Source organism: Sarcophilus harrisii, chromosome 5 (genome assembly GCF_902635505.1).
Source record: "Sarcophilus harrisii chromosome 5, mSarHar1.11, whole genome shotgun sequence".
In the NCBI taxonomy this organism is placed as follows: Eukaryota; Metazoa; Chordata; class Mammalia; order Dasyuromorphia; family Dasyuridae; genus Sarcophilus; species Sarcophilus harrisii.
The window spans coordinates 283,403,052-283,429,443 of record NC_045430.1 but is presented as its reverse complement, the minus strand read 5'-3'; the positions used below and the strand labels follow the sequence as shown (position 1 = coordinate 283,429,443).

The window sequence follows — 26,392 nt, the reverse complement described above, 5'->3', positions numbered from 1 at the left end:
GGGGGGGGCCGCCCGTGGGGGAGGGGGGGCCGTCCGTGGGGGGGGGAGCCGTCCGTGGGGAGGGGGGCCGCCCGTGGGGAGGGAGCCGTCCGTGGGGAGGGAGCCGTCCGTGGGGAGGGAGCCGTCCGTGGGGAGGGGGGCCGTCCGTGGGGGAGGGGGCCGCCCGTGGGGGGGGGGCCGTCCGTGGGGAGGGGGGCCGCCCGTGGGGGGGGGGGGCCGTCCGTGGGGGAGGGGAGCCGTCCGTGGGGGAGGGGGAGCCGTCCGTGGGGGAGGGGGGCCGTCCGTGGGGGAGATGAGCCCCCTCAAAGACCTGCCTCGGGGAAAGGAAAGCTGACCGTCCCCAAGCGATGCGGGACCCGGCGTGCGCGGGCCCGGGGAGGGCCGGGAGCGCCTCCTGGGGCCCGTGGGCGGGAGGAGCCGCAGCCGCCGCCCCGCAGACGAGGCCGGGAGCTTGCCCACAGCCCCCCGGGCCCGGGCAGCCCCAGAGCCCCCGGGCCCCGGCGCCTTCCGTGCGCGGAGCCTCGTCCAACCCCGGAGCCGCGGCGGATGGAGGGAGGCGCGGAAGGAGGCCCGAAATGGCCGGGGCCCCAGCCCGCCTTCCCCTCCCGGCCCGGCCCCGGACAAGGACCGAAGCCTCCGAGCCTCAGTTTCCCGGCCCGCGGGCCGCGCTTTCCGCCTTAGATCTCCGCGGAACAGGGGGACGGAGCCGCGGCGGAGCCCGAGATTTCTCGGGGGAAGCCGCCCTCTCGTGGCGCCTTGGGGAACACTCGTCTTTCCCCGGAGCAGCCGCTGCAGAAAGCGGGGTTCAGGGAACAAGTCTGCGTTTGGGAGTTTAGAAGTTGAACGGCGCCCGCTGGACACAGTTTCTATGCGAGCTTTCTTCCTAACCGGGTCTGCTTTAAAGCCACGCCCGGGGCCGTGGCTGGGGGGGGCCCACGTCTCTCCGTCCCCTTCACCTGGAGAACCATGGCTGGGGGGGGGCCCACGTCTCTCCGTCCCCTTCACCTGGGGGCCGTGTAACCATGGTTATGGAACCATCCCTCTGGGGGTCTCGGCCAGGCCACAGGCCTCCCGGGTGGGGCTCGCCTGTCACGGGCCCTGCCCAGGACTTCCCCCTGCAGAGCCAGGCTCCTCCCCAGCTCCCCCGGCTCTCTAGCCGCCATTGCGTCCCTGATGTCACTCGCTTCCCCCGCCTGGGGCTGGGAAGGACCCTTTCCCTCCCCTGTGCTCCCCCAACACTTCAATTCTCTCAGGGATTCACTCCAAAGCCCTCAGGGAGGCAGAGGAGGGGAGATGGAGGACAACAACGGGAAGCCATAATGGGCCCCGGCACTTGGCCAGCCGAGCTGAACATGTCCCAGACGGGACTGACTAAATGTCATGGGGAGGTGGGTAGGAGGAGAGGGCGACGCTAAACCAAACACCCTGCGTTGCCCCATCCCCGGGGGCAGGCGGGCAAGCCCCAGGAAGGTGCCGGAGGCATGGGGGCGCTTGGCCAATCTGCTCCCCACGCCCCCCCTGCTGCCCCACACGGCCACGCGGGGCAGGCCACGTTCTCCCCCCCGCCCCCCCACCGTGGCCCAGTGAGTCTGACTTCCCCTCATTCTTCTGGGGGCTCCTGGCTCCAGGAGGACCTTCCCCTTCACGTGCCCCCCCCCCAGCACACTCTCCTGGGCACAGGGGGTTTGTCTCGGTGGGCAGGTCTGTCCTGGAGAGCTGGGGCAGGCTCCTGGAGGGGGCTCTGGTGCTGGCGCTCAGGGGTTCTCCACCAGCAGCAATAAGCCTCCTGCTCGGTCACCCGGGCGGCCCCTGCCTGGCGTCCTGCCTTAGCTGCCTCCGAGGCCTGACTGGAGCGAGCCGGCCAGGGGCCAGGAGAAGACCCGGGCCGGCCTCCCACCGATGATCGTTCATCAAGCAGCCGGCACCGGGCGTCTTCCTCGGTCTTTTCTCCCGCCCCACACGACAGGTCCAAGGGGACACCAGCAAACTCAAAGTGCTTGACAGGCTTCAACTGAGCCTCGCTGCCCCCCCTTCCTCCCTCTGCAGTGACCCACCCTGGCCCCGGCACGGGCCACACTCCTCCCCCAGCCAGGGCCCAAGGGGAACCGCCAGCAGTTCTAGAAAAGAGATGCTCCCTTATCTTCTCAGACCAAAGGAAGCTTTGGAAAGAGAAAGCAGAAAGTGGGCTAGAACTGGATCCAGAGGGCCCGGGTTGGAGCAGAGCCCGGTGCACCAAAGGCCCCTAATAAGTGCTTGTTTCTGTGACAACGGGCCGTCACTTCCCTCTCCGGGCCTCAGTTCCCCTGTCTGTAAAATGGGGCAATGCAGCTCACTCTCTAATCCGGTGACTTCCTAATTCTATTCCTCTAAAGTCACCCCCAATCTTCCCATTCTTTGCTCAGGGAACTCAGGAGCACAGGGCATAGAGGGCAGGGCTCGGAGTCAGGAGGACCCGAGTCAAATCCAGCCCCAGATACTCGCTGGCAGCGTGAGCCTGAGCCAGGCACTTCGGCTCTATCTCAGTTTCCTTGGGTGTGAAATGGGGATAAAGGCAGCTCCCTCCCAGGGCTGTTGTGAGCGTCCAAGGAGATGCCCTTCTAAAGAGTTAATGCAGCCTGACACTAGTGGGCACTTAATAAATGCTAGTTTCTTTTCCCCCAAGGCTCTTCTCCAACAGAATCAAGAGAAGGAGCAAAGCCTGGGGCTGCCTTCTTGCCCCAGGGTAGCCCAGATCGTGGCCTGGGGGCCTCGCCCAGAGGGATCCCCAAACTCACCAGCAGCACCTCTGCCAGCTTCTGTCCCTTCGGCCTCCTTCTCCTCAGAGTCCTGGGGGCCTGCGGGGAGGGAAATCAGCTCGCTCCCAAGCACGGTTTCCCCTGCAAGGGACATGTTGGTCAGGGCTCAAAATGCAGGGGACAGGCCCCAGTGCGCCCCAGGTCACGGCTCACAGGTGGTGGGTAGGGCACTGGTTAGACCACAGAGAGCCTCAGCCCGCTGGAGGGACCCCCAGATGGATCGGGGCACTTAACCTCCAGGAAGGCTGTGATGGGAAAACGAGCCCCTCTGGGCAAAGTTCTACAGGACAGCCCACTTTGTAATGGAACATTGCTGGCTTTAATGCTCCTTGATTTTATCCCAGGACACAGTGGGCTGGAAAAGCCCGATGCACGTAATAGGCAGGTAATAGTACCCAGGGAAGGGGCACTGCAGCCGGGCAGGTTTTCGCCCGCCTGCCTCTGCCCACCCCCTTGAGGGCTGCTGCTCTACCATTAAAAGGGGCACTGAAGGAGAGCAGAGTGCCGGGCTGGCCGGAGCCACAGGCCTCGTGGGGCCGTGAGAGAAGAATGGGCGCAGGAGTTGGGGCAGAATTACAGGAGGCCTGCAATGTCATTCTAAGGAGCCGTGGCCTTAACCTGCAGGTGATGGGTGGCTCGGAGACCAGCTGCTCATTGTGAGAAAAATGGGGTCTCGAGACAAGTCTGAGGGGAGCCGTCTCGTCCCCTCCGCTGAGATCCGCCTGTGGGATGGACAGTGCGGGAGGAGGATGGGCTGGCTTCCGGCCCTTCAACCCCCGACACATCAGGGACCTAACAGGAAAACCCTCAGGACCTCTGTGCACTTCCAAGCAACGCTCCTGGGTCCTTCTCACTTTAAGACAAGGTAACAAGCTGAGAAGCGCTCGCAGAACCAGTGTTGGGGCTTCCGATCCCAGCCCAGTGCACTGGCCACTGAGACACCCGGCCCCCACCATCACTGAATGGCACCCAGCCATCCGTGGGGCAGAGCGGCATCCGGAGGCAGCTCCTTACTCTGGCATGCTTGCCCGGCGCCGTGGACGGCTCCAGGGCACGGGTCGCAGCGATAGGAACCCAAAACATTGACGCAGCGTCCTCCGGGGAGGCAGGGGCCGGACCTGCATTCGTCCACGTCTTCCTGGCAATTTGAGCCTGGGTGGAAACAGAGAAAGGTGAGGGGGAGCGCCAATAAGTGGACGGTTCTCCCCCCTCCACCTTTCCAGCCAATCCCACTCCACCTGTGTTACATTTATGGACAGCCGGGTCACAAGGACCCTCTTCTTCTGCCCTTGAATCTCCAGCCTGGCCCAGAGGCTGGCACAGGGCATGAGTTAGGGCCTGCTGAATGACTGGGGAAACTCCAGCCTGGTCCAGAGGCTGGCACAGAGGTCAGGTGTGAGAGGCACTAATTGATCTGGGGAAACAGCTTCTGCCTGCTGGCAAGGGCCAGCCTGCTCTCCTGTGTCCTCAGTGCTTTATATACAGTAAGTGCTTAATAATGCTTCTTCATGCGTGCATGAAATACTTCTCAGCAGGAGCCAGTCTCCTGGCCTGGTCCTGGGGAGAACTCTCCCCCCTGGAGTCTGCTGTGGCTCAGTCCTGTCTGATACTGTATCCTGCCAAAGATCCTGGGGGAGTTGGGGGGCGGGGGGACAGGGTGTCATTTCTGTAATGGGCCAGAACTCTGGGGAAGTGTCTTTGAAACAAGGTGTTGACTCCGAGGAATTGAGATGATGGTTCTCTAGTTTACAAGTACTTAGTGCTTAGCGTGGTGATGTCACGGTTCTCTAGTTCCCACATGCTCAGGGCGCTGTAGTGATGTAACTGTGACAGGGTGTGTAAGGACCAACAAGGACTGGGGGAGACATTGCATCTCCCACCATGGGGAGGCCCCCAGAATGGCTCTTGGTCTCGGTGGAGAAATGAAGGAGACGAGACAGCCAGCCAAGGGTCTTTATCTTTGTCTCCTTCGCCTGGGCGGGGCTGGCTTTCCGGAGGCTCTCCCGAAGGGTCTAGGTCTCCTGGGAGAGCCACCAGGCTGGTGGGAGACGGAATGTCCCTCCTCCAGTCCTTGTTGGCTCTTCTATAAGAACATCATCCCCGGTGCCAACTTGGAGAACTGCACTAAGTACTAAGAACATGTAAGCTAGAGAATGGTTGTCTCAGTTCCACGAGTTAGCACCTTGTTGTAGGATTACATCAATCCCAGCGAGCTGGAGAACTCTTCCTCACCTTGCTGAGCCAGATAACCATCGTCTCATCAGTTCCTCTGATTAGCACCTTGTTTCAAATAGGCTTCCCCAGAGTCCCGCCCTCTACACGTTTCCTTCTTCAGAGTTTCCCCATTTAGCAGACGGGCGATTTGCCCGATCGTGAGTGTCTGAGGCTGTATTTGAACTCAGGTCTTGCTGACTCCAGGCCTGGGGCGCCACCCACTGCACCCTCCCCCCGCACCCCTCCTTATGCATCCCCCCCGGCCCCCCCCCCGAGCCCGAGCCCGGTTCCCGCGGGAGTTCGGGCAGTGGCCGGCACCGCTCCAGCCTTCTTAGGTTTCCAAAGCTGGGGCTCCCCGTGTAGGCTCCCTGAGCGCCCCCACCCTCCTGGAGACAGGCCGGGCCGCACTGACCCGCCCACCCCGCCGGGCATTCACAGGCGTGCTGGCCGGGGGCTTCTCCGCATGGGCCCGGCCCGCAGGGGCGGGGCTCGCACCCGGCCGCCTCACAAGCGGGGCCTTCAAACCCGGGCCCGCGCCCTCGGGGGCCGCCGCCTCGGGGCACACACCGGCCGCCGTTCAGGCAGTCGCAGGGCTTCACGGACACCTGTGGAAGCAAGGAAACGGCCGCTCAGCCCTCAGGCCTGGGCCTGCTGGTTGTGCGGGGGCCGCTCTGACCCACGGCCACGAGGGGCTATTCTTGTTAAACTCCCCCCAAGTGGGCCCCCCTACCTCGACGGTCACCGTGGCCTCGGCGCGGCAGTCATCGGCGGCGCCGACCGTGAACGTGTGCGCGCCCCAGGACAGGGCTTTCCACAGCAGGACGCCCCCGGGAGAGACGCCGGCGGCCCGGGGCCCCGCGCGCAGCGTGTACGAGACGGGGGAGCCTTCGGGGTCCGTGGCCCGCAGCTGCTGCGTGAAGTTGGCGCCATAAAACGTCCAGAGTCTTTGCGGGGCTTCGTGGAACACGGGGGGCCGGTTATCTGCGGCCGAGCGGACACCCCCTCACTGCTGGAAATCTCCCCGCTCTGCCCCGGGCCCCGGCCGTTCTCCCCCCGCCGTCCCCCTATTCCTGGGTCCCCAGCCCCCCTGGGAAGCAGGAAGGAGAGGAGTCCGGCAGCTTGGCGTACCCACCCTCACCCAAGGGCGTCGGGCCCTCCCAGCTGCAGCGGGAGCCCGGGCCCTGTCCCACCCCCGCTCCCTGGCTTCCAGGTCGGGGGTGGGAAGGGGCGCTTTGCCCCGCAGGGAGCCCGCCCGGCCATTAGCCTGCACTGGCTTAGCGACCCGGAAAATCAGCTTGGAAAATCCCCGGCCGGCCACGAGCCGCGGGCTGGGGCCTCTGGTCCTGCTTTCATCAGGTAAAAGGGGACAGGATGCGGCGGAGGCAGGAAGCCGCCCCCTAAACGTCGGGGCCTTGTCGCCGGTCCCCACTCCCCGGCCTCTGGGCTTGGGCTGCCAGGCCCGCAGTGGGGAGCGCGTACCTGGGGACACCGACCACGTCCATCTGGAGAGGTCACTCCTGCAGAGCCGGCACGGGCCCGTCGGGCTGGGCGCCCCATCCCGGTAGCAGCGGCCGTCCACGAGGCAGAGCTTTTCCTGAAGGGGAAGGAAGCAGCACCATGGACCAAGCTGCCCCTCTGTGAGCTTGCGAGGCTTTCCTTGTAGGGTCATTATTCCAAGATCGGAAGCGGAGACCCCGGCACAGGAGCCCGAACGTTTCCCGCTGGGATAGAAACATTAGCTCAAACAGAAGGGAATACCTTTAACGTGCAGCGCCCCCGGGGGTCACACGTCTGGCAAGCCCCGTCATACAGCGTCAGGATCTGGGGGTTACTGAAGCGAAGGCCGTCGTTAGAAACCTGGAGGGGGAACGGTTGTGTCTCAAGCGATGCCCTGAGTCACAACTGATTAGAGAAGCGCAAGAGAACAGCTCTGAGGTAGCACCTCCCACCGGCCAGACTGGCCAGGATGACAGGAAAGGAATATGATAAACAAAGGAGGGGTGTGGGGAAACTGAGGCCCTGACACTTGGCGGGGCTGGGACTCTGACCTGGAGAGCAGGGGGACTGTGCCCCACAAGCAGCGGAACTTGTATACCCCCTGACCCAGTAATAAACACCACACACGGTTTGTTTTACAGAGAAATGCGTTGGGCTTTTCAAAAAACCTTATTTGTGCCAAAGAATATTCACAGCATCTTTTTGTGTGTATCCACCAAATGGGGAATATGAATGGCTGGAACAGTTGTGGTAGGAGAACAGATTGTAAGAGAACAGCACGTGATACGGAATGGCCAGCACGATATTCTCAGGAAAAGCTGATGCAAGGGGGAAATGCACAGAACCAGGAGATCAGCATACACAGGAGCAGAACCTTGTGAGATGAGCAACTCCGAATGACTTGGCTATTCTTCCCAAAACGAGATCCAAGCCCCTCCCCAAGGACTCCCATCATTTTCTCTGCCTCTAAAGAGAAAACTGATCCAGACAGAAGCTGCTGTTTTCAGTTTCTGTAGTTTTTCTGTGGTATTTTCCCTCTGGGTCTGTGCCTTCTTTCACAACATCTCTAATATGGATATGTTTTATATGACTGCACACATAGGACCTTTATCAAAGTGCTCACTGTCTCAGGGAGGGGGGTGTGGGAGGGGAGAATAAAATTTGAAACTAATTTTTTCCCCTGAGGCAATTGGGGTTAAGTGACTTGCCCAGGATCACACAGCTAGGAAAAGTCAGGTCTTCCTGACTTCAGGACTAGTGCTCTATTCACTGTGCCACCTAGCTGCCCCAGAACTCTTAATTTTTTTAGCAAATGTTAACAATTGTCTTTACATGTAATTGGGGAAAAAAATTTATTTTAAAAAGATGGATGTGGATTAGCTTTTTGTCAAGGATTCTGTTTTACCAGAGATTCACTTAAGAGAAATCTGGTTTTTTGCTTGTGGTTGTCTTTTTACCTTGACTTGCCATTTTACAATTGGCCCATCTCCCCACTGGTCCATTGTGGGTAACTTCTGGACATGGGCAGGCAGCCGACAAGTGACGGTTGTGCTGTTTTGAAAGACGACATCTGTGTATACGGGTGCTCCAGGGATCCCTTGGCTACCGTTATACTAAAGAAATAGAAAGCACAGCATTTCTCCTTTTCAGTCATGGAAAAATTCCAACAAGAATCAATTCTTACTTCATGAAATTGTTAAATTGAAAAGATTTTACATTGGTTATGGCACGTTATGTCCAGAAATATATATTCATTTAAAACCTTATTTTCCAATCTATATCAAGAAATAAAAATCAATCATTTTGATACATCAGGGAATCTGATGCTTTCTAAAACTGCTGAGGTGGCAATTTTCTCCTTTAATCGGTGGAAAGGACTGCTCTAGTTTGACAAGATTTGATGTAATTTGTGGTCACTTTTTATCGAAGCACTTTGATGATGATGAAGGCATAGGGCAGAGTCATCTCGAAAGACTGAGTTAGGGCAACAGCTTTGTTAACACACAGGGATGAAACCCCCATGAACAGCTGAGTAACAGCTGGGTACCTGAGTCCCACTGGAGCTTCTCCCCCCGCCCCAAGACTAGGAAAATCCAGCTAGCACAAAGTTGACCACAGCCACAGTGGAAGCGCCAGATTATTGAAGCCATGTGAAATGGGACTGGACAACGAACGCAGCAGACAGTGAATCCCTTTCACCACCCTGGGTGAGACCTCGTGCCTTTTCAGTGCACATGGGATTGGGCTGCAGTCCTGCAGCCAAGACTGGGGGATCCCAGTCTTACACCAATGTCCACTCTTTGTTCCACTTCCCTTGGACTTAAAAGAGGAAGAAATCTCCCTGGAAGGAAGGCAGTGACAGTGATCTGAGGCCAGAAAGTATCAGTGCTCGCGTACCTTCCCAGAGGGCATCAATCCACTGGGCTCAGGCTTAACAAGGCACTAATATGGCGCCTGCCGTCACTTGGAGGGTCCTGCCAAGATTAAGACATGTGCACTCTCCGGAGGGACACTGCCTCAAATTAACATTGTGAACACGACTGTCTTTCCATCACCATCTTCTAATGGTCATAAATTAACAAATTCAGGGTTTATTCACACAGGCTGTAAGGGCACAGTCTCTAAATATTATTGTTCTTATTTACTTATTTATTTACCTATTTGTTTTTGTGCAAAAACAGCCTTTCTTGCTGTATATTGTTATTATGGGGAACACAGTGGGTTGGCTTGATTCATTGAGAATGATTTCAGAAATGACCAACAGGATGATTTCAGAAAGGCCTGGAGAGACTTACACAAACTGATGCTGAGTGAAACAAGCAGTGCCAGGAGATCATTATATACCTCAACAACAATACTAGATGATGACCAGTTCTGATGGCCCTGGCTATCCTCAGCAACGAGATCAACCAAATCAGTTCCAATGGAGCAGTAATGAACTGAACCAGCTCTGCCCAGAGAAAGAACTCTGGGAGATGACTAAGAACCATTACATTGAATTCCCAATCTGTATATTTATGCCCACCTGCATATTGGATTTCCTTCACAGGCTAATTGTACAATATTTCAGAGTCCGGTTCTTTTTGTACAGCAAAATAACATTTTGGTCATGTATACTTATTGTGTATCTAATTTATATTTTAATATATTTAACATCTACTGGTCATCCTGCCATCTGGGAGAGGGGGTGGGAGGAAAGAGGGGAAAAATTGGAACAAGAGGTTTGGCAGTTGTCAGTGCTGTAAAGTTACCCATACATAAAACCTGTAAATAAAAGGTTATTGAATAAAAAAATAATAAAATAATTTAAAAAAAAGAATACAGAAGGAATTTAATAAATTCAATTAAAAATCAAAAAAAAAAAAGAGAGAGAGAGAGAGAGAGAGAGAGAGAGAGAGAAAATGATTTCAGAATGTCAGAATGGAGCTCACAGACCAGCTAGTCCAAGCCAGAGACAGTTTAAAAGGAACCAATGGACCAGCCCCCAAAATGGCCGGCCAGCCCTTACTTGGAGATTTCCTACCTCCCATTTTTGGACAGAGCTCGGGCTTTTTTAGGATTCTTTTTCCCTGGCAGTAGACCAAATTTTACCACTTTGGGACTTTTACCAAACACTGCTGGCTTAGTTCTCTAAGGCTGTGTAGGTCAAAACTCCAACCTAACTCTTCTCTATTAAACTCTAACCCTAACTGTCCATGCTTCAATGAATATATATTCAATGGATAAGTAAGAGCAATGTTAAGCCATTAATATCTTAACGATCAAGTCACCCTTGGAAACAACAGCCTCTCAGATTTAAATTTATAAAAGGAATGGGATGTGAGCAAGGAATCAGGTGAGCCGGGGAAGATGGGGAAACCTCAGAAGTTATTGGACGTGTCTTGTTGAGAGCCCAGAGTCGCCTCTTCCAGTCAATCAGCATTTATCCAGCGCTGGGTTAAGTGCCAAGGACACAGTCCGACATTTGACTGGGAGACGCCGGATGTACTAGGGGAGGGAGGACACTAGCAGCCCGGGGAAGAAAGAGCGAGTTGGGAAGAGGAGACCTCCCGCCACTTCTTCAGCTCTCTGTACCAGAGGTCATCGGCCTACCTGCTGCGGGGTCACTTCACATTTAGGGGTTCGGGACTCCCTGAATCCGTGGCCAAAAACTCTCACCGCGGTGCAGCCGCTGAGCTGGATGTCACACAAGCCAGCGTTCTCCAGCTCGGTGATTTCCGGGGCCTGGTCTTGGGGGAAGAAGTATGTTAAGCATCGGTGGAAAGGTTAAAAATCTGTACTCTGGGGAGAAACACACTTTGAGGGGCTTGACTGAAACAATGTGGATTCTTTATTGAAAACAGGGGCCGATCTTGTCATTTTAGGTTCCTAAAATCTGCTAAATGGTGAGAATCGTACTTGGAGGGGGCTCCCAGGGCACCGCCAGGGCGGCGTTCTCCCTGGGTACGTCTTTGTTCTTTGTGGCTGCTGAGAAGCCTCCTCTTCATGTTCTTCCTTCCCAGGCAGAGAGAGCCCAGAGCCAAGAGGCTGAGGGAAAACAACGACCCCCGGGGACGCCGTAGGGAGGGCGGGTGCTGGGCTATCGGTCAGCCTGAGTGACCATCGGCCACATCCTGACCAATGCCAGCCACGGTGCCAGATGCGTTGGCACATGTAACACATACATGTAAGTGCACACATACACATGGCCTCAAGATGCCAAAGGACAAAAGCCGCAGATTCCCCCGCTCCTTCACTTACCAGACCAGACGCTGCAGTCGAAAGAACTAAAGCCTTGGGAGCAAGCACAGCCCCACTCCATGCACTGTCCGCGGCCGCTGCACAAACCGGGACACCTCAGCGCCAGGAGCACGTCCTCAGGGGCCCGGCCGTCGCCTTCAGGGCTGTGCGCTCCCTCCTGCAGGACCCTCCTCTCACACTCGTTCTCCAGGAGCGCCAGCCCCGCGTCCGCCCAGCCCAGGTTGTCTTTCAGGAGCACGTCCTTCACGCACATGGCCAGCGCGCTGTCCAGCCTCTCGCCCAGAAAGCCCGCGCAGGCCCTCCCGATGCTGGAGTTGGCCAGCCTCTGCCGGCAGACCTCGCCCACCCGCGCCTCCGTCAGCCCCGACGGCGTGGGCCACGAGGGCGCAGGCTCTGGCTGGGCGTCCGCAGCGTGGTCCTCGGGGAAAAAGTAGCTTAGGCCTTCCAGGTCGGCGGGGCCGAGATCGGGGACAGAAAAGGCAGGGAGATGTCCCCGCAGATGCTCTCTCTTCTGCCTGCTGCGGGCCGACGGCCTTTCTCGGGGAGGGGGGTCCCCCGCTTCCAAAGGGGCCGGCTTCCCTCTGCCGTTCCTCTGGCCAATGGCCCCTTCCGACTCCCCTCTTGTGAGATGAGCATATTTTTCTTGGCTTGGAAAAAAGGGACCTGGATGTTTTTCTTCTTTCAACGAACGCCTCCTGAAGCTTCTGCTCGGCCCGTCGGCGTCCATCGCAACGTCCAGTTCTGGTATCAAGGAAGGACGTCTGACGCGCTCGGCGTCCCTGCAGCCCGAAGCGGCCCCCGACGGGGAGGGACTGCCCGGAGCACTGACCCACGGCGAGCCGGCCTCGGCTCCCGCACAGCTGCAGTAGGAGATTTTTCCAGGAGATTTCAGAGGACGCGGGAGTTCATCGAACATACTCCTTCCCGGGGAGAGCCTTTCGGAGGATAGAAATGCAAGATAACAGGATAAAATGAAAACTCTTTGTTTATTGATGGGTCCCCTGCAGAACAACAGGGGGTGCAGAGACGGGCGACACAGAGTATGCCGGAGCTTTAAAGGCTAAGAAGGAAGCGTTGGTTGAGCATTCGCGAGGTGCAAAGCTTGGCGCTATTCAAATTCTCACTGACACATCTCAATGGGGGAGAAACTGGCCTTACCTCCACTCACTGATAAAAGCAAGGTAGGGATCGGGGCGCTCCTTGAGGGGGGAGCCCCGTTGGTCATGGAAGTCATTCTCCGGGTCTCCATCAAAGGTGCCACAGAGCCCCCGGGTACTCCCGTAGTCCGAGCCGGGAGACTGGACCGTCAGGCTCATGCCCCATTCACTGAGATCGGCGCGAACAAAGGCTCCGGAAGAAAAGAAGACCTGGACCCAAAGGAGCGGAAGCAGACAAGTAAGAGAAGTGCAAGAGAAAAAATCAACGGGAGCCCACGGGATGGATAAAGGGTGACCCTTGGGAGTCCGGTTTGCTTTTGCCTCCGTATTTAGCCACGAGGCACTTTCATGTTTTGGGTCATTTAAAAGGAAAGCGCACAGATCCCAGGCTTAGAGGCAGAAGGCCATCTAGTCCAAGCCTCTTGTTTTCCTCCTGGAGGACGGAGCCAAGAAGAAGACCTGGTGTTTCAATGGCCGAGTCAAGACTCAAACTCGAGCTCTGATCTCAAACCCGGTCCCTCTTTCCACTGATCCCCAGTTGCCTCCTTAAGTATTGATCCTCATTAAAATGACGGCGTTCTGTAAGATAACTCTCCCTATCTGGCTGTGAAAGCACATTTCACACTAATAATCTCCTGATAATATTGGATAATATTGTGAATCAAGAGATAGAATGACTCACAATTGTAAGTGAACAGCGGGCAAGGGAGAGAAGCTGCATGGGAAGCATGTAAGATGGCTGCTGTATATTAGCAATGATTTGTGCCCAAGAAGGGGAAGAAAAGACTCTGCCTGCACATGCAAGACTGAAGGAGGAGACCATCGGTCCTGTTGAAAGGGTGAATGGGAAGAGATGGCCAGCCCCAGAATTGCACTGGTACCGACCAACAAGCATTTATTAGACACCTATTGTGTGTCAGGCACTGAGCTGACTAAAGAGATAAAAAGCCAAAATCAGTCAGTCTCTGCCCATAAGGAATTTTCATTTTATAGAAGGAAATATCAAACAGGTAAAGATATATGTCCAAAACAAATCTGGGGACAGGGAGACACAGCCAGAGGGATCAGAAAGGGCCTCATACACAGGAAGGCATGACTTCTAGGAAATAGGTTTTAAAAGCCAGAGAAAGGCTTCTAGTATGTTTTTGCTAGATTGATGGAATAACATGGGAAAGAATCATGCAAAATGAAAGGATAAAAGGAACATAATGAATGTCAGTCTCTGTAGATTGGAAGCTCTTTGCAGGCAAGAATAATTTCTACTTTTCCTTTGTATAATTTTTAGGGCCTCACACATTGTAGGAACTAATAGGTAAATAATGAGTTGAATTTCTTTGAAGGAACTATGGTCCCATCAAAGCCTCTGATATTGTGTCAATATTATACCATAATTAAAATATTTATGAATGCTAATCGAAGAATATTTACCAAATTAACCTTCTGCTCATATCATTCTGATCTGTTACATAGTAGTTATGAGATTCTAATTTCAACATTTTTCTATCCTCACTAGCAAGAAGCCCTTTCTTTTACTTCAAACACAGCAGTTGTTGATTTTTTCTGATTCAAGTTTTACCAGCATACAAATATCTGTAGGAAATCGAAGTAATGCTTCTGAAGAGCAGAATTAATTTTGCCCTTGATATTGGACTGAAGACCAATAGAACAATTTTTTGATGTATGTTATCTTAAAGTCAGAAAAGACTTTGGGTATGAAATCACCGATTATACCAAAAAATGAGGATGTCGTTTGAGAAGATCCTCACAATAAATCCCTCTGCTACATACCGTGACTTTTCTTCCTAAGTAAGACTCCTTAATCTTGACATTGCTGGCGGGGTCTCTGCTCTTCACAGATAGATAGGGCTGTGACTCATGGAGCTGGCCGCTGCACATGTCCAGCGCAACCACATCACCGCCTTCTTTGGCCACAAAGCCACAGTTACAAGCCACTGGGTAGTGAAGGCTTCCACAATCCCACTGGCGAACGTGGACCTCAAAGTCTCGGGACACGCTCTTGTAGAGCACAAAAGTTCCAGTCTTGAAGTGCTCGTAATGTCTTTCATGAAAGAAGAGAAAGGTTTAGGCTGAAGACAGTTGTATCTTCAAGTATTAATGGAGATATTACTCAGATTGAGGAAAATCTCAATTATTATTTAACCTCCCTGGGTCTTAGTATTTCTTTCTAAAACATTAGGAAGTTGTCATGATCTCTACTTTCTGCTCAAATTCTTGTATCAGTAATATAGCCATTAAAATGTAAGCCTGTTGAGGGAAAGAACCGTCTTTTGCTTTTCTTTGTATCCCCATCAAATGGCATATCCTCGGTGCTTAATAAATGCTTGTTGACTTATAAGTAGCAAATAATCAGTCACTCTGCGCTGTATAAATTTATCTGAAAATGTAATTGCATTTAGAATTTTCCCTGCACAGACACACACACAAACTAGATTATAAATATCAAATAATCAGTCACCCTACCCTGTATAAATTTATCTGAAAACATCATTGCATTGTTAGAGTTTTCCCCTGCACAGACACATATACAGAGAGCATCCACGCACACAACTATCATGATAAGGAAAAAAAATGGCTTTTGGTAATTAAACAGCGTCCTTATGTATGGTGCCATTTCTAGACATGTTTTGCGCTTTTGAATGTTTGGAGTATCCCTATTTCTGGAGTTGTCCCGCATCCAGGTACCCAGACATGATCATTTTAGTCACTTTGAATCTTTAACAGTCAATGAAATTTGGCCATGTTATAGCTGCCAACTGTAGAGTGGGCTAAGCGTGGTATCCCTGGCACTCGTGCCCTGCCTGCTGTGGCATCCCAGCCCTGGCTGAGGATCCCAGCCATTCTCTGGGACAAGTGAGAGCTGAGAAATTTCAAGCAAAGATGGAGTGTAGAAATACAAAGGTCCCTGGGATGATCTAGGGCAGTCTCCTCATTCCCTGGTGAGATGAAAGGAACCTGCCCAAGATGCCACAGGGCTGGGTTCGTGCCCAGCCCTTGAGACTTCAAATCTAGGACCATTTTCCTTCCCATGGAGTTTCACTCTCACTTTGTAAAGGCAAATAACTACTCTTTTTTATGAAGAAATCCAACCACGGTCAGCACTGTGATTTCTAAAGTTCTGCTTAAACACCGAAGAAGCTGAGTTTCCTATTTTGTTCTCTGAACATTAAGCAATCCCATCACCCACCCTTGCATAAAATTCCAATAACCCGAAGACATCTAGTAGATAGCGTTCCTCTGGTACAAAGCACAGGAGATTACATTCATTTGGTTCCTTGTGGCCTGCTGGCAGGAGGCCAACAGCACAGTGAGAATTGTTTTCTGGTAAGTGAAATTTTATGTGGGAATTCTCATTCGGGGGAAACAGACCTCATCATTGCTTCATGACAATGCAAATAAAGATTTTAGAGGAAAAAAATGAAAACTAAAAGGATACAACTACTATAAGAAATTAGTGTGGCCTTAAATATGTCCCCGCTGACTGTTGAGTTTTTTGTGATTTATAAAGATGGGGAGGGGATCTACACATGAAATCACTACACAATTCTGCTGGCCCCCTCAGCTTCACAACTCAGTCTGCTCCACCACATCCGCCAAAAATAAACAAATAAATAAAAGGTTACCTTCCATCCAGTGTAATTATGTGAGGATCAGTAAACGAATAGCAACTGGCTGTGGGAAGATCCTTTACTCTGATCTGGAAAGCAAAAACATTTTAAGCAAATTGTGTCATTGCTCATTGTCTTATGAGAAACTAAATCATCCAAAACCCTCCACAAAATTGATTTTCTGTTTGAATTATTATTCTTATTGTTCACATCCCTTCTAAAATACCACAGAAAATGATTTGAAAATAAAGCAGCTTTTTTCAACCGGAAATCACAAACCATATTAAATTCATACACATTTATGCATCTGTAATGTGCTATCTCTTCCAATTTGTAGCTGAATCAGCCCTGCTCAGGGTTTTAAAAGAAACTTTTATGATTGAAAAAATGTTTCAGGGTCAAATCTGATTAAGAATTATGGGACAAGCAAGTTCTGTCCCTTCTGACTGTGACAGGTTATGTCATGTCCCTAAGACATGTATCTATATGCATATGACCTATATAAAGTGCTTCAGAAATCTTAGATATTAGCTATATTATTAAATTATGATTATGTGTAATACATACTATTTAATATATTAACAGTATATGAGTAATTGAAATCATTGTTATTATCATATACTACAGATATGGCAACTAAGATGGTTTTATGATTTGGGATCAAAGTTACCTAGTTATAGACCAAAAATGAGAATTTGACAACTAATTGTAAATATATTAAAACAAGGGCAGTTTGCTTCAATATATGAGTATCTGTGATTTTATCATCAATTATTTCTTTCCCCATATTGTTAAGTAATGGCTATATTTAGGAACTCAAAGGAGATATTGTGAGTCACTGTATGCAAATATATTGAAATCTGGAGCCATGGCTTGGGGAAGTGTTTTCCTCTGGATCCTAAGAGACCCTGAGTGTCACCTTATGTTGGTAGTGGTCCTTCTCTGGGACCCAGACTTCTCTGTGGAATAACAGGCAGGCTCAGACTAGGGACCCACATGTCCTGTATAAGTGGCGGGTGCGAGGTCTGCCTAATGGGTGCTGGTTTTTCCCTGTCCCCCCTTCTCCCCTTGTGTATGTGTGTTTGTTTTATGAGAAGAACAAGTGTCTCTCTAGAGATGTCTTGGCTGCATGTCCACCTGTATGCTTTCGGGGATGTAGCTGCTCCACAGGAAGTTCTCACTGACGATGGGTTCCACCGCAATCTCAGAAATTCTGTCCCCATCTCGTGAAAAGTCTATTATGGCTGTGAAATAAATGACCGCCCGGCTACAAGTTCCGTTCTCACAGGATGTCGTCTCAGGAAGTTCCACTTGACAACGAGAAAGAGCCAAATTGAAACCTTGTTGTCCATTACCTGTCATAGCGGGGAGGGAAAAGGAGAGAAAAAGGGAATGCGCACATGGCAAAGAATTCTGTGATCAACACCTTGGTCAGCGCCCCCGACCAGCGGCCAGATCTGGGGCAGAAAAGCATCTCTGTTCTTTCCAGAGGGTCACCTTACTCCACAAAGCTTGTTCAAGGAGTTCCCTTGGAATTGATCCATCTAAAGAAATGGCCTCCTTGTCTTGACTGCTCATGGTTATTGTCGGCAGACCTTCCTCAACTTCCCCACCGAGTATATCATGAAGGAAAATGGGTGGACAAACTGATACCTCCAAATTGTTTCAGAATTTATCTTCAGCTCCATTTTTAACAGGCTTTTTCTGTCTAAGTCATGATCTAATGTATTCCAGCTCTCCATACACCTGGGTAAAATTCTATAGTGGGGAATAAAAAATATTCAGCAAGACTCTTTATTTTCTCAACCTTTCTGGAGATTCTGGCAACAAAAGAACATTCAGAAAAGCCCCAAGTCTCATCCGCTCTGAGACAATATCAGAATGACTTGGGAAGTTCATCCATTGTCCATTCAGTTACAATCTGCTTGTAATCGTGTGCTGGAGGTGAAGACAAATTCACTGGCTAAGCCCATGTCTGGAAGTAGGGACTAAGAGAAAATGAAAGGAAGAGAGAGGTAAGGTACCTCCCCTGCCCACTTTCACCATTGCCTATGTCTACACCTAACGTTTTTAGAACACTTGAACATTTGCTTAACGTACTTTGATCTTTGATCCTCAGGACCCTGTGAGGTACATGCTATCATTATTCCCATTTTACAGATGAGGAAACCAAGGCTGACAAAGATTAAGTGATTTTTTTTCCAGTTTCACACAGCCAGGAAAACACCTGAGACAGGTTTTGAACCTGGGACTTGTCGACCCCACGTCCACCATTTTATCCACTGTACCACCTAAGTGTCTACAAGGGTGAGGTGCTCTGCATTCACATCGGGCCAGAACTGCTCGGTACATGGGAATTGTCCAACCTGTGACTAGGACTTTGCACTCATGGCTGGTGGGCATTTTTGCTTCTCCCCAGCCGCTTCCCCCCAGCCTTGAGATGCCAGGCAAGGGCTCACTGCCAACCCCCTTGTGCCAAGTCCAGAGGTGAACGTCTAAAACCGCAGACGTGCTTTCTTCTGGATAAAATTCCTTTTCTATCAAAAAAAATACATTTTCAGGTTTTAGAGTCAAAGCGAACAGAGAGCACTTTGAGCAGTGTTGGGGGGGGCCTTGACCTTCCAATGGCTGCAGTGTGGGGGAGCACAGGGAGCTTCAGGAAGTGCTCTCAGCCTGCCAGCCCCCGTGGGAGTGGGTAGAACAGGAGGCTCTAACTTTACAGAAAGACCCATGGAGTTGGAATCTATCAGTCTACAAGAATCATCACCTAAACCATTGTATTTTTATATCTTATGGTTCTAAATGTTGTTTATGTTTAAAGTATTATTACAAATTTTGTTCATTTGATTCTGATCACTTAAGTCTCTATTGGATTATAAAAGTCCTTAAAATTGTTTAACAAAAAAAATCACCTAAATGGGTCTTCTGAGAAAACAGCTTCCAGCCCTTGGCATATAATCCCCGGATTGAACCCCCAGTGCCCTTTTTACCAAGGGTTTCAAAATCACCTGGTACAGAAAAGTCCAAATTTCTGCAATACAGAAACTGAGCTGCCCTAAAGGGCGTAGAGCCATGTTGGTATTGCCCCGGAGTACCCAGAGGTCACACCATGGAACCCCATCATTTGGGGCGAGGAGCCCTTTGAGTTCACTTAGTTTTGCCCCAGTGACCACTGTCCACTTCTGGCTGTTGGAAACACATCACAAGTGGGACGTTGTGACCCAACCACCAATGAAATGTTCTTACCCTGGTCAATGGTTTTCAACGTCAGGGAGATTTTGCATCCTTGGCCAGGTTCAGGACAAAGAATGGGAACTGTGCTCTCTAACCTCAGCTGGTGCTCCTGCCCGTCCTCCGAGACAGTGCTCACCTCTGGCTGGAGCTGGGGTGGGAAGAAAATGGGAATGATGAAAATATAAGCTGTAGGGTGCCTGCTGCAGAGCCATTGCTCGTTTACTACCTTGTGATCGATTCTTTCCCCGCAGGAGCCCCAAATATTTTTCCTATTTACTCCATTAACAGAGGAGGAAACTGTGAAGCAGGTGAGCTAAAGGTTCGGTGACCCAAATGCCAGAACTTGAACTCCGGTTTCCCGACGCCCAAGGCAGCATCCTTAGGAGAAGCTCACAGAAGCTTCCAACTTCCCACTCTCCCTTTCCTTCCTCACTCAGCCCTCCTCATTCACTCCTGACAACTCTCAGATTTCTACCCTCCACGTACCTTAATGCCGGCAAAGAACTCTTTACTCTGGATGACTGCACTTTGTATGTCGGGGTTCTCCCGGAAAAAGGCAGACACGCCACAGAAAATCTACAGGAAAAATTATTGTCTTGGCAACAAAATCCTGGAGGACTTTTTCATCTACCAGGACACTGGCTTTCTAGAATGATCACAGGACTGTCCCAGGACCAAATTTATCTTTGGGTGTATTCCAAGAAAAGAGATGGGAAAACAAGATTAAAAATAAGAGCTCATAGTCCACTTGTACATTGTGAGTGGATTCTGACAGCCATCGAGGGACAGGAATCCTTTGCTCATGGAAATCCAAGGAAGTTTCCAGGAAAAGCACAAAAGGATTAAAAGAACAACATAATATGGATTTCATAAGGGAAACTTTCAGAAATACTTCATTATTGGGGCAACTAGATAGCACAGTCAGCCCAGAGCCCCAGCCCTGAAGTCAGGAGGACCGGAGTTCAAATCCGGTCTCAGACACTTAACACTTCCTAGCTTTGTGACTGTGGGCAAGTCACTTAACCCCAATTGCCACAGAAAGGAAGGAAGGAAGGAAGGAAGGAAGGAAGGAAGGAAGGAAGGAAGGAAGGAAGGAAGGAAGGGAGAAAGAAAATTTCCCAGATTAAGTAAAACTTCAAAAATAAAATGTGTTTTTGGTAACACATAAGATTACTTTTTAAGCTCTCATGAATATAAAGGTCCTTCAGGAATGAGATGATCTATACTTCCCGGATTTAGAATTTCTCTATTTGAGAGAAGAAAGGGGTCATGAACATTCTTGGATTTCCCCTTAAAAATCTTGACTTTTGTGGTCAAGAAATAACAATGAGGTTTGTTTTCTTAAAATGAACAACCATACTTAATTGTTTTAATGCTCATCCAACCCACTGGTTCCTTAGAAGCCAATATTTGAGAGTTATTGTTTCCCTCCAATCAAACCTTTTCTGACCAAGTACATGAGTGTTTCCCAACTGAATAACAAAAGAAGATGTCAGCAAATGCATGATAAAATGCATCTCAAATAAAGGTGTGAAAATTAGAAGTGATACCATGTATGTGTGTATGTTTGAAATACATAAGATAAAAGGATTCACAAAGACCTTTAGGTGGATTTTGTGGATACTGACCATTGTACATATTCAAAGAGATTTATGACTAGAAATGCTGTGGATGCCAAAATGATGACATCCTCTACAGACGCTCTCTGTGCTGGGGACAAGGACCCATCTTTTGAATAACATAAGAAATTACATTTGGAACAAGTCCAGTCTTCGAACCTACCCTGTCTCCAAGTCTAAGGTTTATGCCATCAAGTTCTAAGAGAGAAGACTCTTCGACTGTGATCTCCTTCTTCAGCTCCTCTCTGAATCCTTCTGATGAAAGTCTGGACCAGGTAATGACAAATCCCAGGGAGCCGTTTGTGGGGGACCCCTCAAAGGTGCACTGGAGAAAGATCTTGGTTGCAATCCACTTGAGCTCAACCTTTAGGGCTCCTGGAGGGGAGGGCAGTGATGGGACAGCAGGAGGACCTAGTAGGAGAAACATCTCATTATTTCTTAGGTTCTTTCAAAAAATTAGGACCAGCACTTCCCAGCTGTGTGACCCTGGGCAAGCCTCTTAACCCCAACTCCTCAGCAAAAAAACAAACAAAAAACAAAAACAAATAAAACAAACAAAAGCCAAACAAATAAACAAAAACAAGAAAAGAAAAAGAAATAGGGGGGGGGAACTCTGCTGCAAGATCTAACTCAATTACAGGACTTTTTCTGAATAACATTATCTCCATGCAATTAAAACATGGGAATAGAAAACATTGTCCTACATCTCGAGGGTCCTAGGAAACAAGTGCCAGCCTAATTCATTGCCATAGAAGACCTTCAGAAAATTCAAAAATCATTTTCTAGTCCTCAACAAGATGGAAAATGTTCTTTTTTGACGGATTTCCTCTCAAATGCCAATGCAATAGCAATGCACCACGGTAGCACGGTTAACTACCGGCAATGCATGTTGATTGTTTCCATTCATGAGAAGTTCAGTGACTGAGCATTAAAGTGACTTCTGTCTTCTGGAGCAATGATATTGTTCCGAAGGATGGCCCAGAGTCATAAAACCTCCCCAGTTGTGAACCATGACAGTTCCACAGCTCGCCAAGGGAACAGTCTCCTAATGAACAAGCCCACGATGCACTATTTCACCAGGATGCTGGGTTACAAGAACTGTTCTTTTGAAGAGCGGGGCCAGTTTTTTAATGAAATGCTAAGAAACAGTGGGGCCTTGTCTTTTGTGGCAGGGTCACAGGAGCGTGCACTCTCATTACCTCCGGGAAACTGAAGCAGGATTTTACAGTTTCAAATTTAGAAGCGAATCCAGAGTTGGGAGGTTTCTAGGAGCCTCACGTTTTGTTTTATTTAAGAAAAGGAACAGGGGCCTTATTGAGAGGTGGTTGTAAACATACGGATTTGTGAAACATTGGGAAAAACCGATTCGTGCCTATGGGCTCCAAAGAAACATGCTTCTGGGAGATCTGAGCCATCCCTAAGTACGGGCATTCTGGGCCAGGCTCGGGGTACCGAGCCCAAGCCTCAGACCGTCCGGCAAATCAACTGCCAAGGGTCAAGGTGGCCGAGCCCAAGAGCAAGCTCGGGCTGCCGTCCACACCTTCACAGACACGGCCGACTTCTGCTTCCTCGGCCCCGGCTGGCCACGTGGGGCGGAAGCAGCTGAAAGGACGTTTTCATTCAGTCTACTAAAGGAGCTTTGAGAACGTGAAACAAGAGTCCCTTAAGGCTCCCTCAGCTCATCCCCTGTTGGTCAATAAGTGTTTGTTAAACACCCACCATGTGCCCAGACTGTGATAAAGTCAATCCAGAGGGAGGAAACTCCAGGGAGTCCAGGTGATTCCAGACAGGGAACTCTCTGTCCTGGGTCAGATGCATCACATCTCAGTCTGTGCCTGTGTGTATGTTACCTCCAATGGAGTAAGGAGGGAGGATAAAAGAGAATGGGGGAGAGGGAGAGGAGAGGGGAGGGGAGGAGAAGAAAGGGAAGGGAGAAGGAAGGAGAGGAAAGAGAAGAGGAGAGAGGGAAAGAAGGAGAGAGGGAAAGGAGAAAGGGAAAGGAGAGAGGGAAAGAAGGAGAGGGAGGGAGGAAAGGAGAGAGGGAGGGAGGGAATGAAAATCAGTCACTGAGACATCCTCTTGAAAATGGAGAGAAATGACCAGAAAGAAGGTGAAGAACAAGCAGAACAGATTGAAAGTTAACAGGTTGAACTTTATATTTGAAAAGGACAAGTGAGCTTTATGTACTTGTATTTTCATGTGAACCATCCTCTTTTCTGTTGTCCTGTATGTAAGAAAGGGCATTTGCATTCTGGTATCTGAATTCAAAATAAAAAGTAAGAAGTAGTTTTAAAAAAGAAAAGAAAAGCAAGCTGAGCTGGTGCACAGTGTTGGAGGGGGATACAAGGATTTCTGTGCTTTCACACATTACAAGCCTGACCATAAGAAAAAAAAATGCAGGAAATGCAGAAATGTACATGTCCAAAATTCCAGAAAAGAAGGAAAATAAGAGAGGACCTCAAAGATTCTCCCTTTCTAATGTAATCACATCCCTTAAATACATTTCAACAGGAGCCGCTTTCGGTTTTTCAGCTCAGTGCTTTCCTTTCCACACAGTCATTTGCCACCAAATGGAAGCATGTTCCAGTAGCAAGATGGCTCCCGTTAGACGACCAAACGATGTGCTCTGGGAAAATTCGGGGAATAAGACAAGGCAAAACGCAGGGAGCATTTCTGCAGCGTTTCAGTGATTTTCTAAATTACTGTATAATTATTCTTTCCATCCCCCAAACCAAGCAATAGAAACAGAACCAGTCGGCTCCCCGGGCACGGAGACTGCGGACAGAACCCGCCAGGCATCGAACGCCGGGTCCTACCCCTCAGAATCTGGAATCTACAAAACAAACCTTTTTGCACTGGACAATTTAGCAAAAGAAAGTCCACCTTGAGTAGCTCAGACTTTCATTAGAGCAGTTCAGAATGCAAAATAGAGTCTTGGATTAAGGTCATCATCAAAAACCATTTGGGGATTTTTTTTCTCTTCATCCATCCCCTCATTCCCCCACCATCCATCCATCCACCTACTCCCCCCCCTCTCATTCATCCCTCCAGTGGAAAATCAGAGGAAGGAAATCCGAGACGTGGCAACGTGCCTCAGAGGTCTCAGACCCCAGCCAGGGACCCTGTCAGAGCCCAGCCGGGGACCCTGCAGACCCCAGCCACAGACGTCGCAGACCCCAGCCGGGGACCCTGTCAGAGCCCAGGTCACCGGCATATGATCGGCTCTCTGGCACGGTCCCCACCCGGGACTCGGGAACCCTCCCCTGCATCTGCCGGCCCTGGGGGCTCCGGATCTGACCCCGGGCTCTTGCACCACGTGCGCACCCGGGCGCACATCTTGCTCCTTCTCCCATCAGTGAGGGGGGCGGGCTGGATTTGGGGTCGCGGCCCCCGGCCATGCTCCCATGGTGGTCCCGGGACCCCCCAGGGCCGGACCCGCTCCCCTTGGCCATCTGCGGCCGTTTCCCGGCCCTGACCGCAGGCCTGGGGGCCCTCACCTTCTGCGCAGTAGCCCATGCAGCCCTGGGTGGGCTGCAGGAAGTAGATTAGGAAGGGGCCGCAGTTCCTCACGGTCACGGGAACACGGAACAGGCAGCAGTCCTGGGCGGCCCCCAGGAAGTCCCAGGAGGCACAGGCGGTCAGCGGCGTGGTCTCCCCGGGCAGCGGCGGGGCCTCCCCTCCTCGCAGGGACAGCCAGAGAGGGACCTGGGTGCCGCAGCGGCCCGCCTGTCCAGGAGCAAAGGCCCAGGCGTGAAGGGGGGGGAAGCGCTCCGGTCATTGTCCCAAGGGGGTCGCGGAGTGGGTCTGCCCTTCCCACGGTGCCCGGCGCAGGAGCAGAGCTGGCCGGGGCACCCCACGGTGGGGGGGGCTGGGGAGGGAAGGACTGCCCCCCTGGGGTCCCCAGCTTTGGGGGTCCTGGAGCCGGGGGCAGCAAACGCCCCAAGTACTGCAGCATATCCTGTACTTAATGGCACATTTAATGTGTCCTTCCAGGCCCCGCCGGCCCAAGCCAGGTGCACCTGCGGATGAGAGTCCTTCCAAGTCGGGAGGGGGGTTCCTTCCAAATCAGCTGCAGGCACAATTTAAGGTCTCCAGGTCTCCAGTGGGATGGCCCTGATTCTCTGAATGGAGACCTCGTGCAGAAGGGGATGGGGAGGGAGAAGAAAGGAATGGGGCGAAATGTGGTCGCTTCTATAAAGATCTCCCTCAGAATCCCACTCTGGGCTTCAATAAAATGTGATTCTCTGTGCCTCAGTTTGCCTATCTGTGAAATGTGGAGATGGGATTTGATGGCTTCCGAGTCACAGATTATTGGGCTTCAGCAACAGGCAGCTGGGTGACCCAGTGGACAGAGAGCTGGGCCTGGCTCAGGGAGACTCGCCTTCCCGAGTTCAAATCCAGCCTCAGACACTTCCTAGCCGTGTGACTCTGGCAAGTCACTTCACCCTGTTTACCTCAGTTTCCTCACCTGTCAAATGAGCTGGAGAAGGAAATGAACACACACACACACACACACACACACACACACACACACAGTCCAGTATCTTTCCTGAGAAAATCCAAAATGGGGTCACCAAGACTTGATGGAAACAGTTCAACAGCAGCCCACCATCGTCATTGCCCCGGTGGACGCTTGCCCAGTAGAAGGCATTTCCCAGGAGAGCGGAGACTCTTGGGTTGGGTTTATGGTCTCCTCCCACTGTAAAAATCTCCTGGCCATCCTGCTTAGCATGCAGCATCTCATCCCTTCCCTCCTGCCCCATCTTTGTGCCCAAGAAATCCAAGGGCTTCACTGGGCCCCAAGAACCCTCAGGAGCCCTTCTGTGCCACTGAGAGAAAGGGAGCTAGTACCTTCACACAGGCGGTGGGCATCTCTGCAGGGCTGCCCGAGAGCTGGAAGCGGTACCACCCTGGGCGGAGGGAGCGGTCACAAATCAGCTCTGTGGGCGGCTGCGCTCCCGAGACATCAAAAGCCACGTTCCTCCGAGGGTTCTGCAGGATCTGGTGGCCTCCGGGAGAGCACTCCTGAGCTAGGGATATAGGGGAACCCTTAAAACGCAGTCTGTTGTGTGCCTCCGGACACATGGCGAAGGAGCCCTGGTTTCAGGGGAAGCTTCAGGGTCATTAACGGTGTGGGGCCATTTCCCAAAGGTCTGCCAGCCCACTGCCCTCCTCCAGCTCTCGGCCCATCCTCAGGCACTACCCAGGGCACAGGGACTGAGGGACCAGCTTCATGGACTGCCCGCCAGTCGCCGGTCAGTCCGGACATCAGGCTTCTCCCTGAAATAAAGGCCCCCTTTTCTATCATTGGTAATGTGCCTGTCGCACTGTGTGGCTTTTGGCACTAGAGAACCATGGCCCTGAACAGTGAGGATGAGGGCTACCCAAAGGGCCATAGGAGGTACATGGCAGCTTGGAGTCACTACAGCGTCTCACCAAGGAAGAATTGGACAGAAGCAGATGAAAGGAGGCTGTCGGAGAGAGGTGCGAGGTGTGCACGGCGCTGAGTG

At 51.4% G+C, this 26,392-nt stretch overlaps 1 protein-coding gene across 1 annotated transcript in view; it reads right to left on the bottom strand.

The window, feature by feature from the left end:
• Positions 1 to 26,151, bottom strand: part of VWDE (von Willebrand factor D and EGF domains) — a 36,904-nt gene extending 10,753 nt beyond the window's left edge. The window contains 23 exon segments of the mRNA XM_031940284.1: positions 336 to 1,005; positions 1,667 to 2,055; positions 2,775 to 2,876; positions 3,765 to 3,947; positions 4,034 to 4,172; positions 4,676 to 4,807; positions 5,426 to 5,614; positions 5,740 to 5,990; positions 6,138 to 6,603; positions 6,768 to 6,866; positions 7,964 to 8,119; positions 10,599 to 10,735; positions 11,247 to 12,181; positions 12,405 to 12,613; positions 14,192 to 14,462; positions 16,045 to 16,118; positions 17,167 to 17,384; positions 19,276 to 19,411; positions 19,750 to 19,839; positions 21,046 to 21,309; positions 24,318 to 24,608; positions 25,734 to 25,979; positions 26,086 to 26,151. Coding sequence (XP_031796144.1) covers positions 336 to 1,005; positions 1,667 to 2,055; positions 2,775 to 2,876; positions 3,765 to 3,947; positions 4,034 to 4,172; positions 4,676 to 4,807; positions 5,426 to 5,614; positions 5,740 to 5,990; positions 6,138 to 6,603; positions 6,768 to 6,866; positions 7,964 to 8,119; positions 10,599 to 10,735; positions 11,247 to 12,181; positions 12,405 to 12,613; positions 14,192 to 14,462; positions 16,045 to 16,118; positions 17,167 to 17,384; positions 19,276 to 19,411; positions 19,750 to 19,839; positions 21,046 to 21,309; positions 24,318 to 24,608; positions 25,734 to 25,979; positions 26,086 to 26,151 — 5,713 coding nt within the window.
• Positions 26,152 to 26,392: the final 241 nt, after the last annotated feature.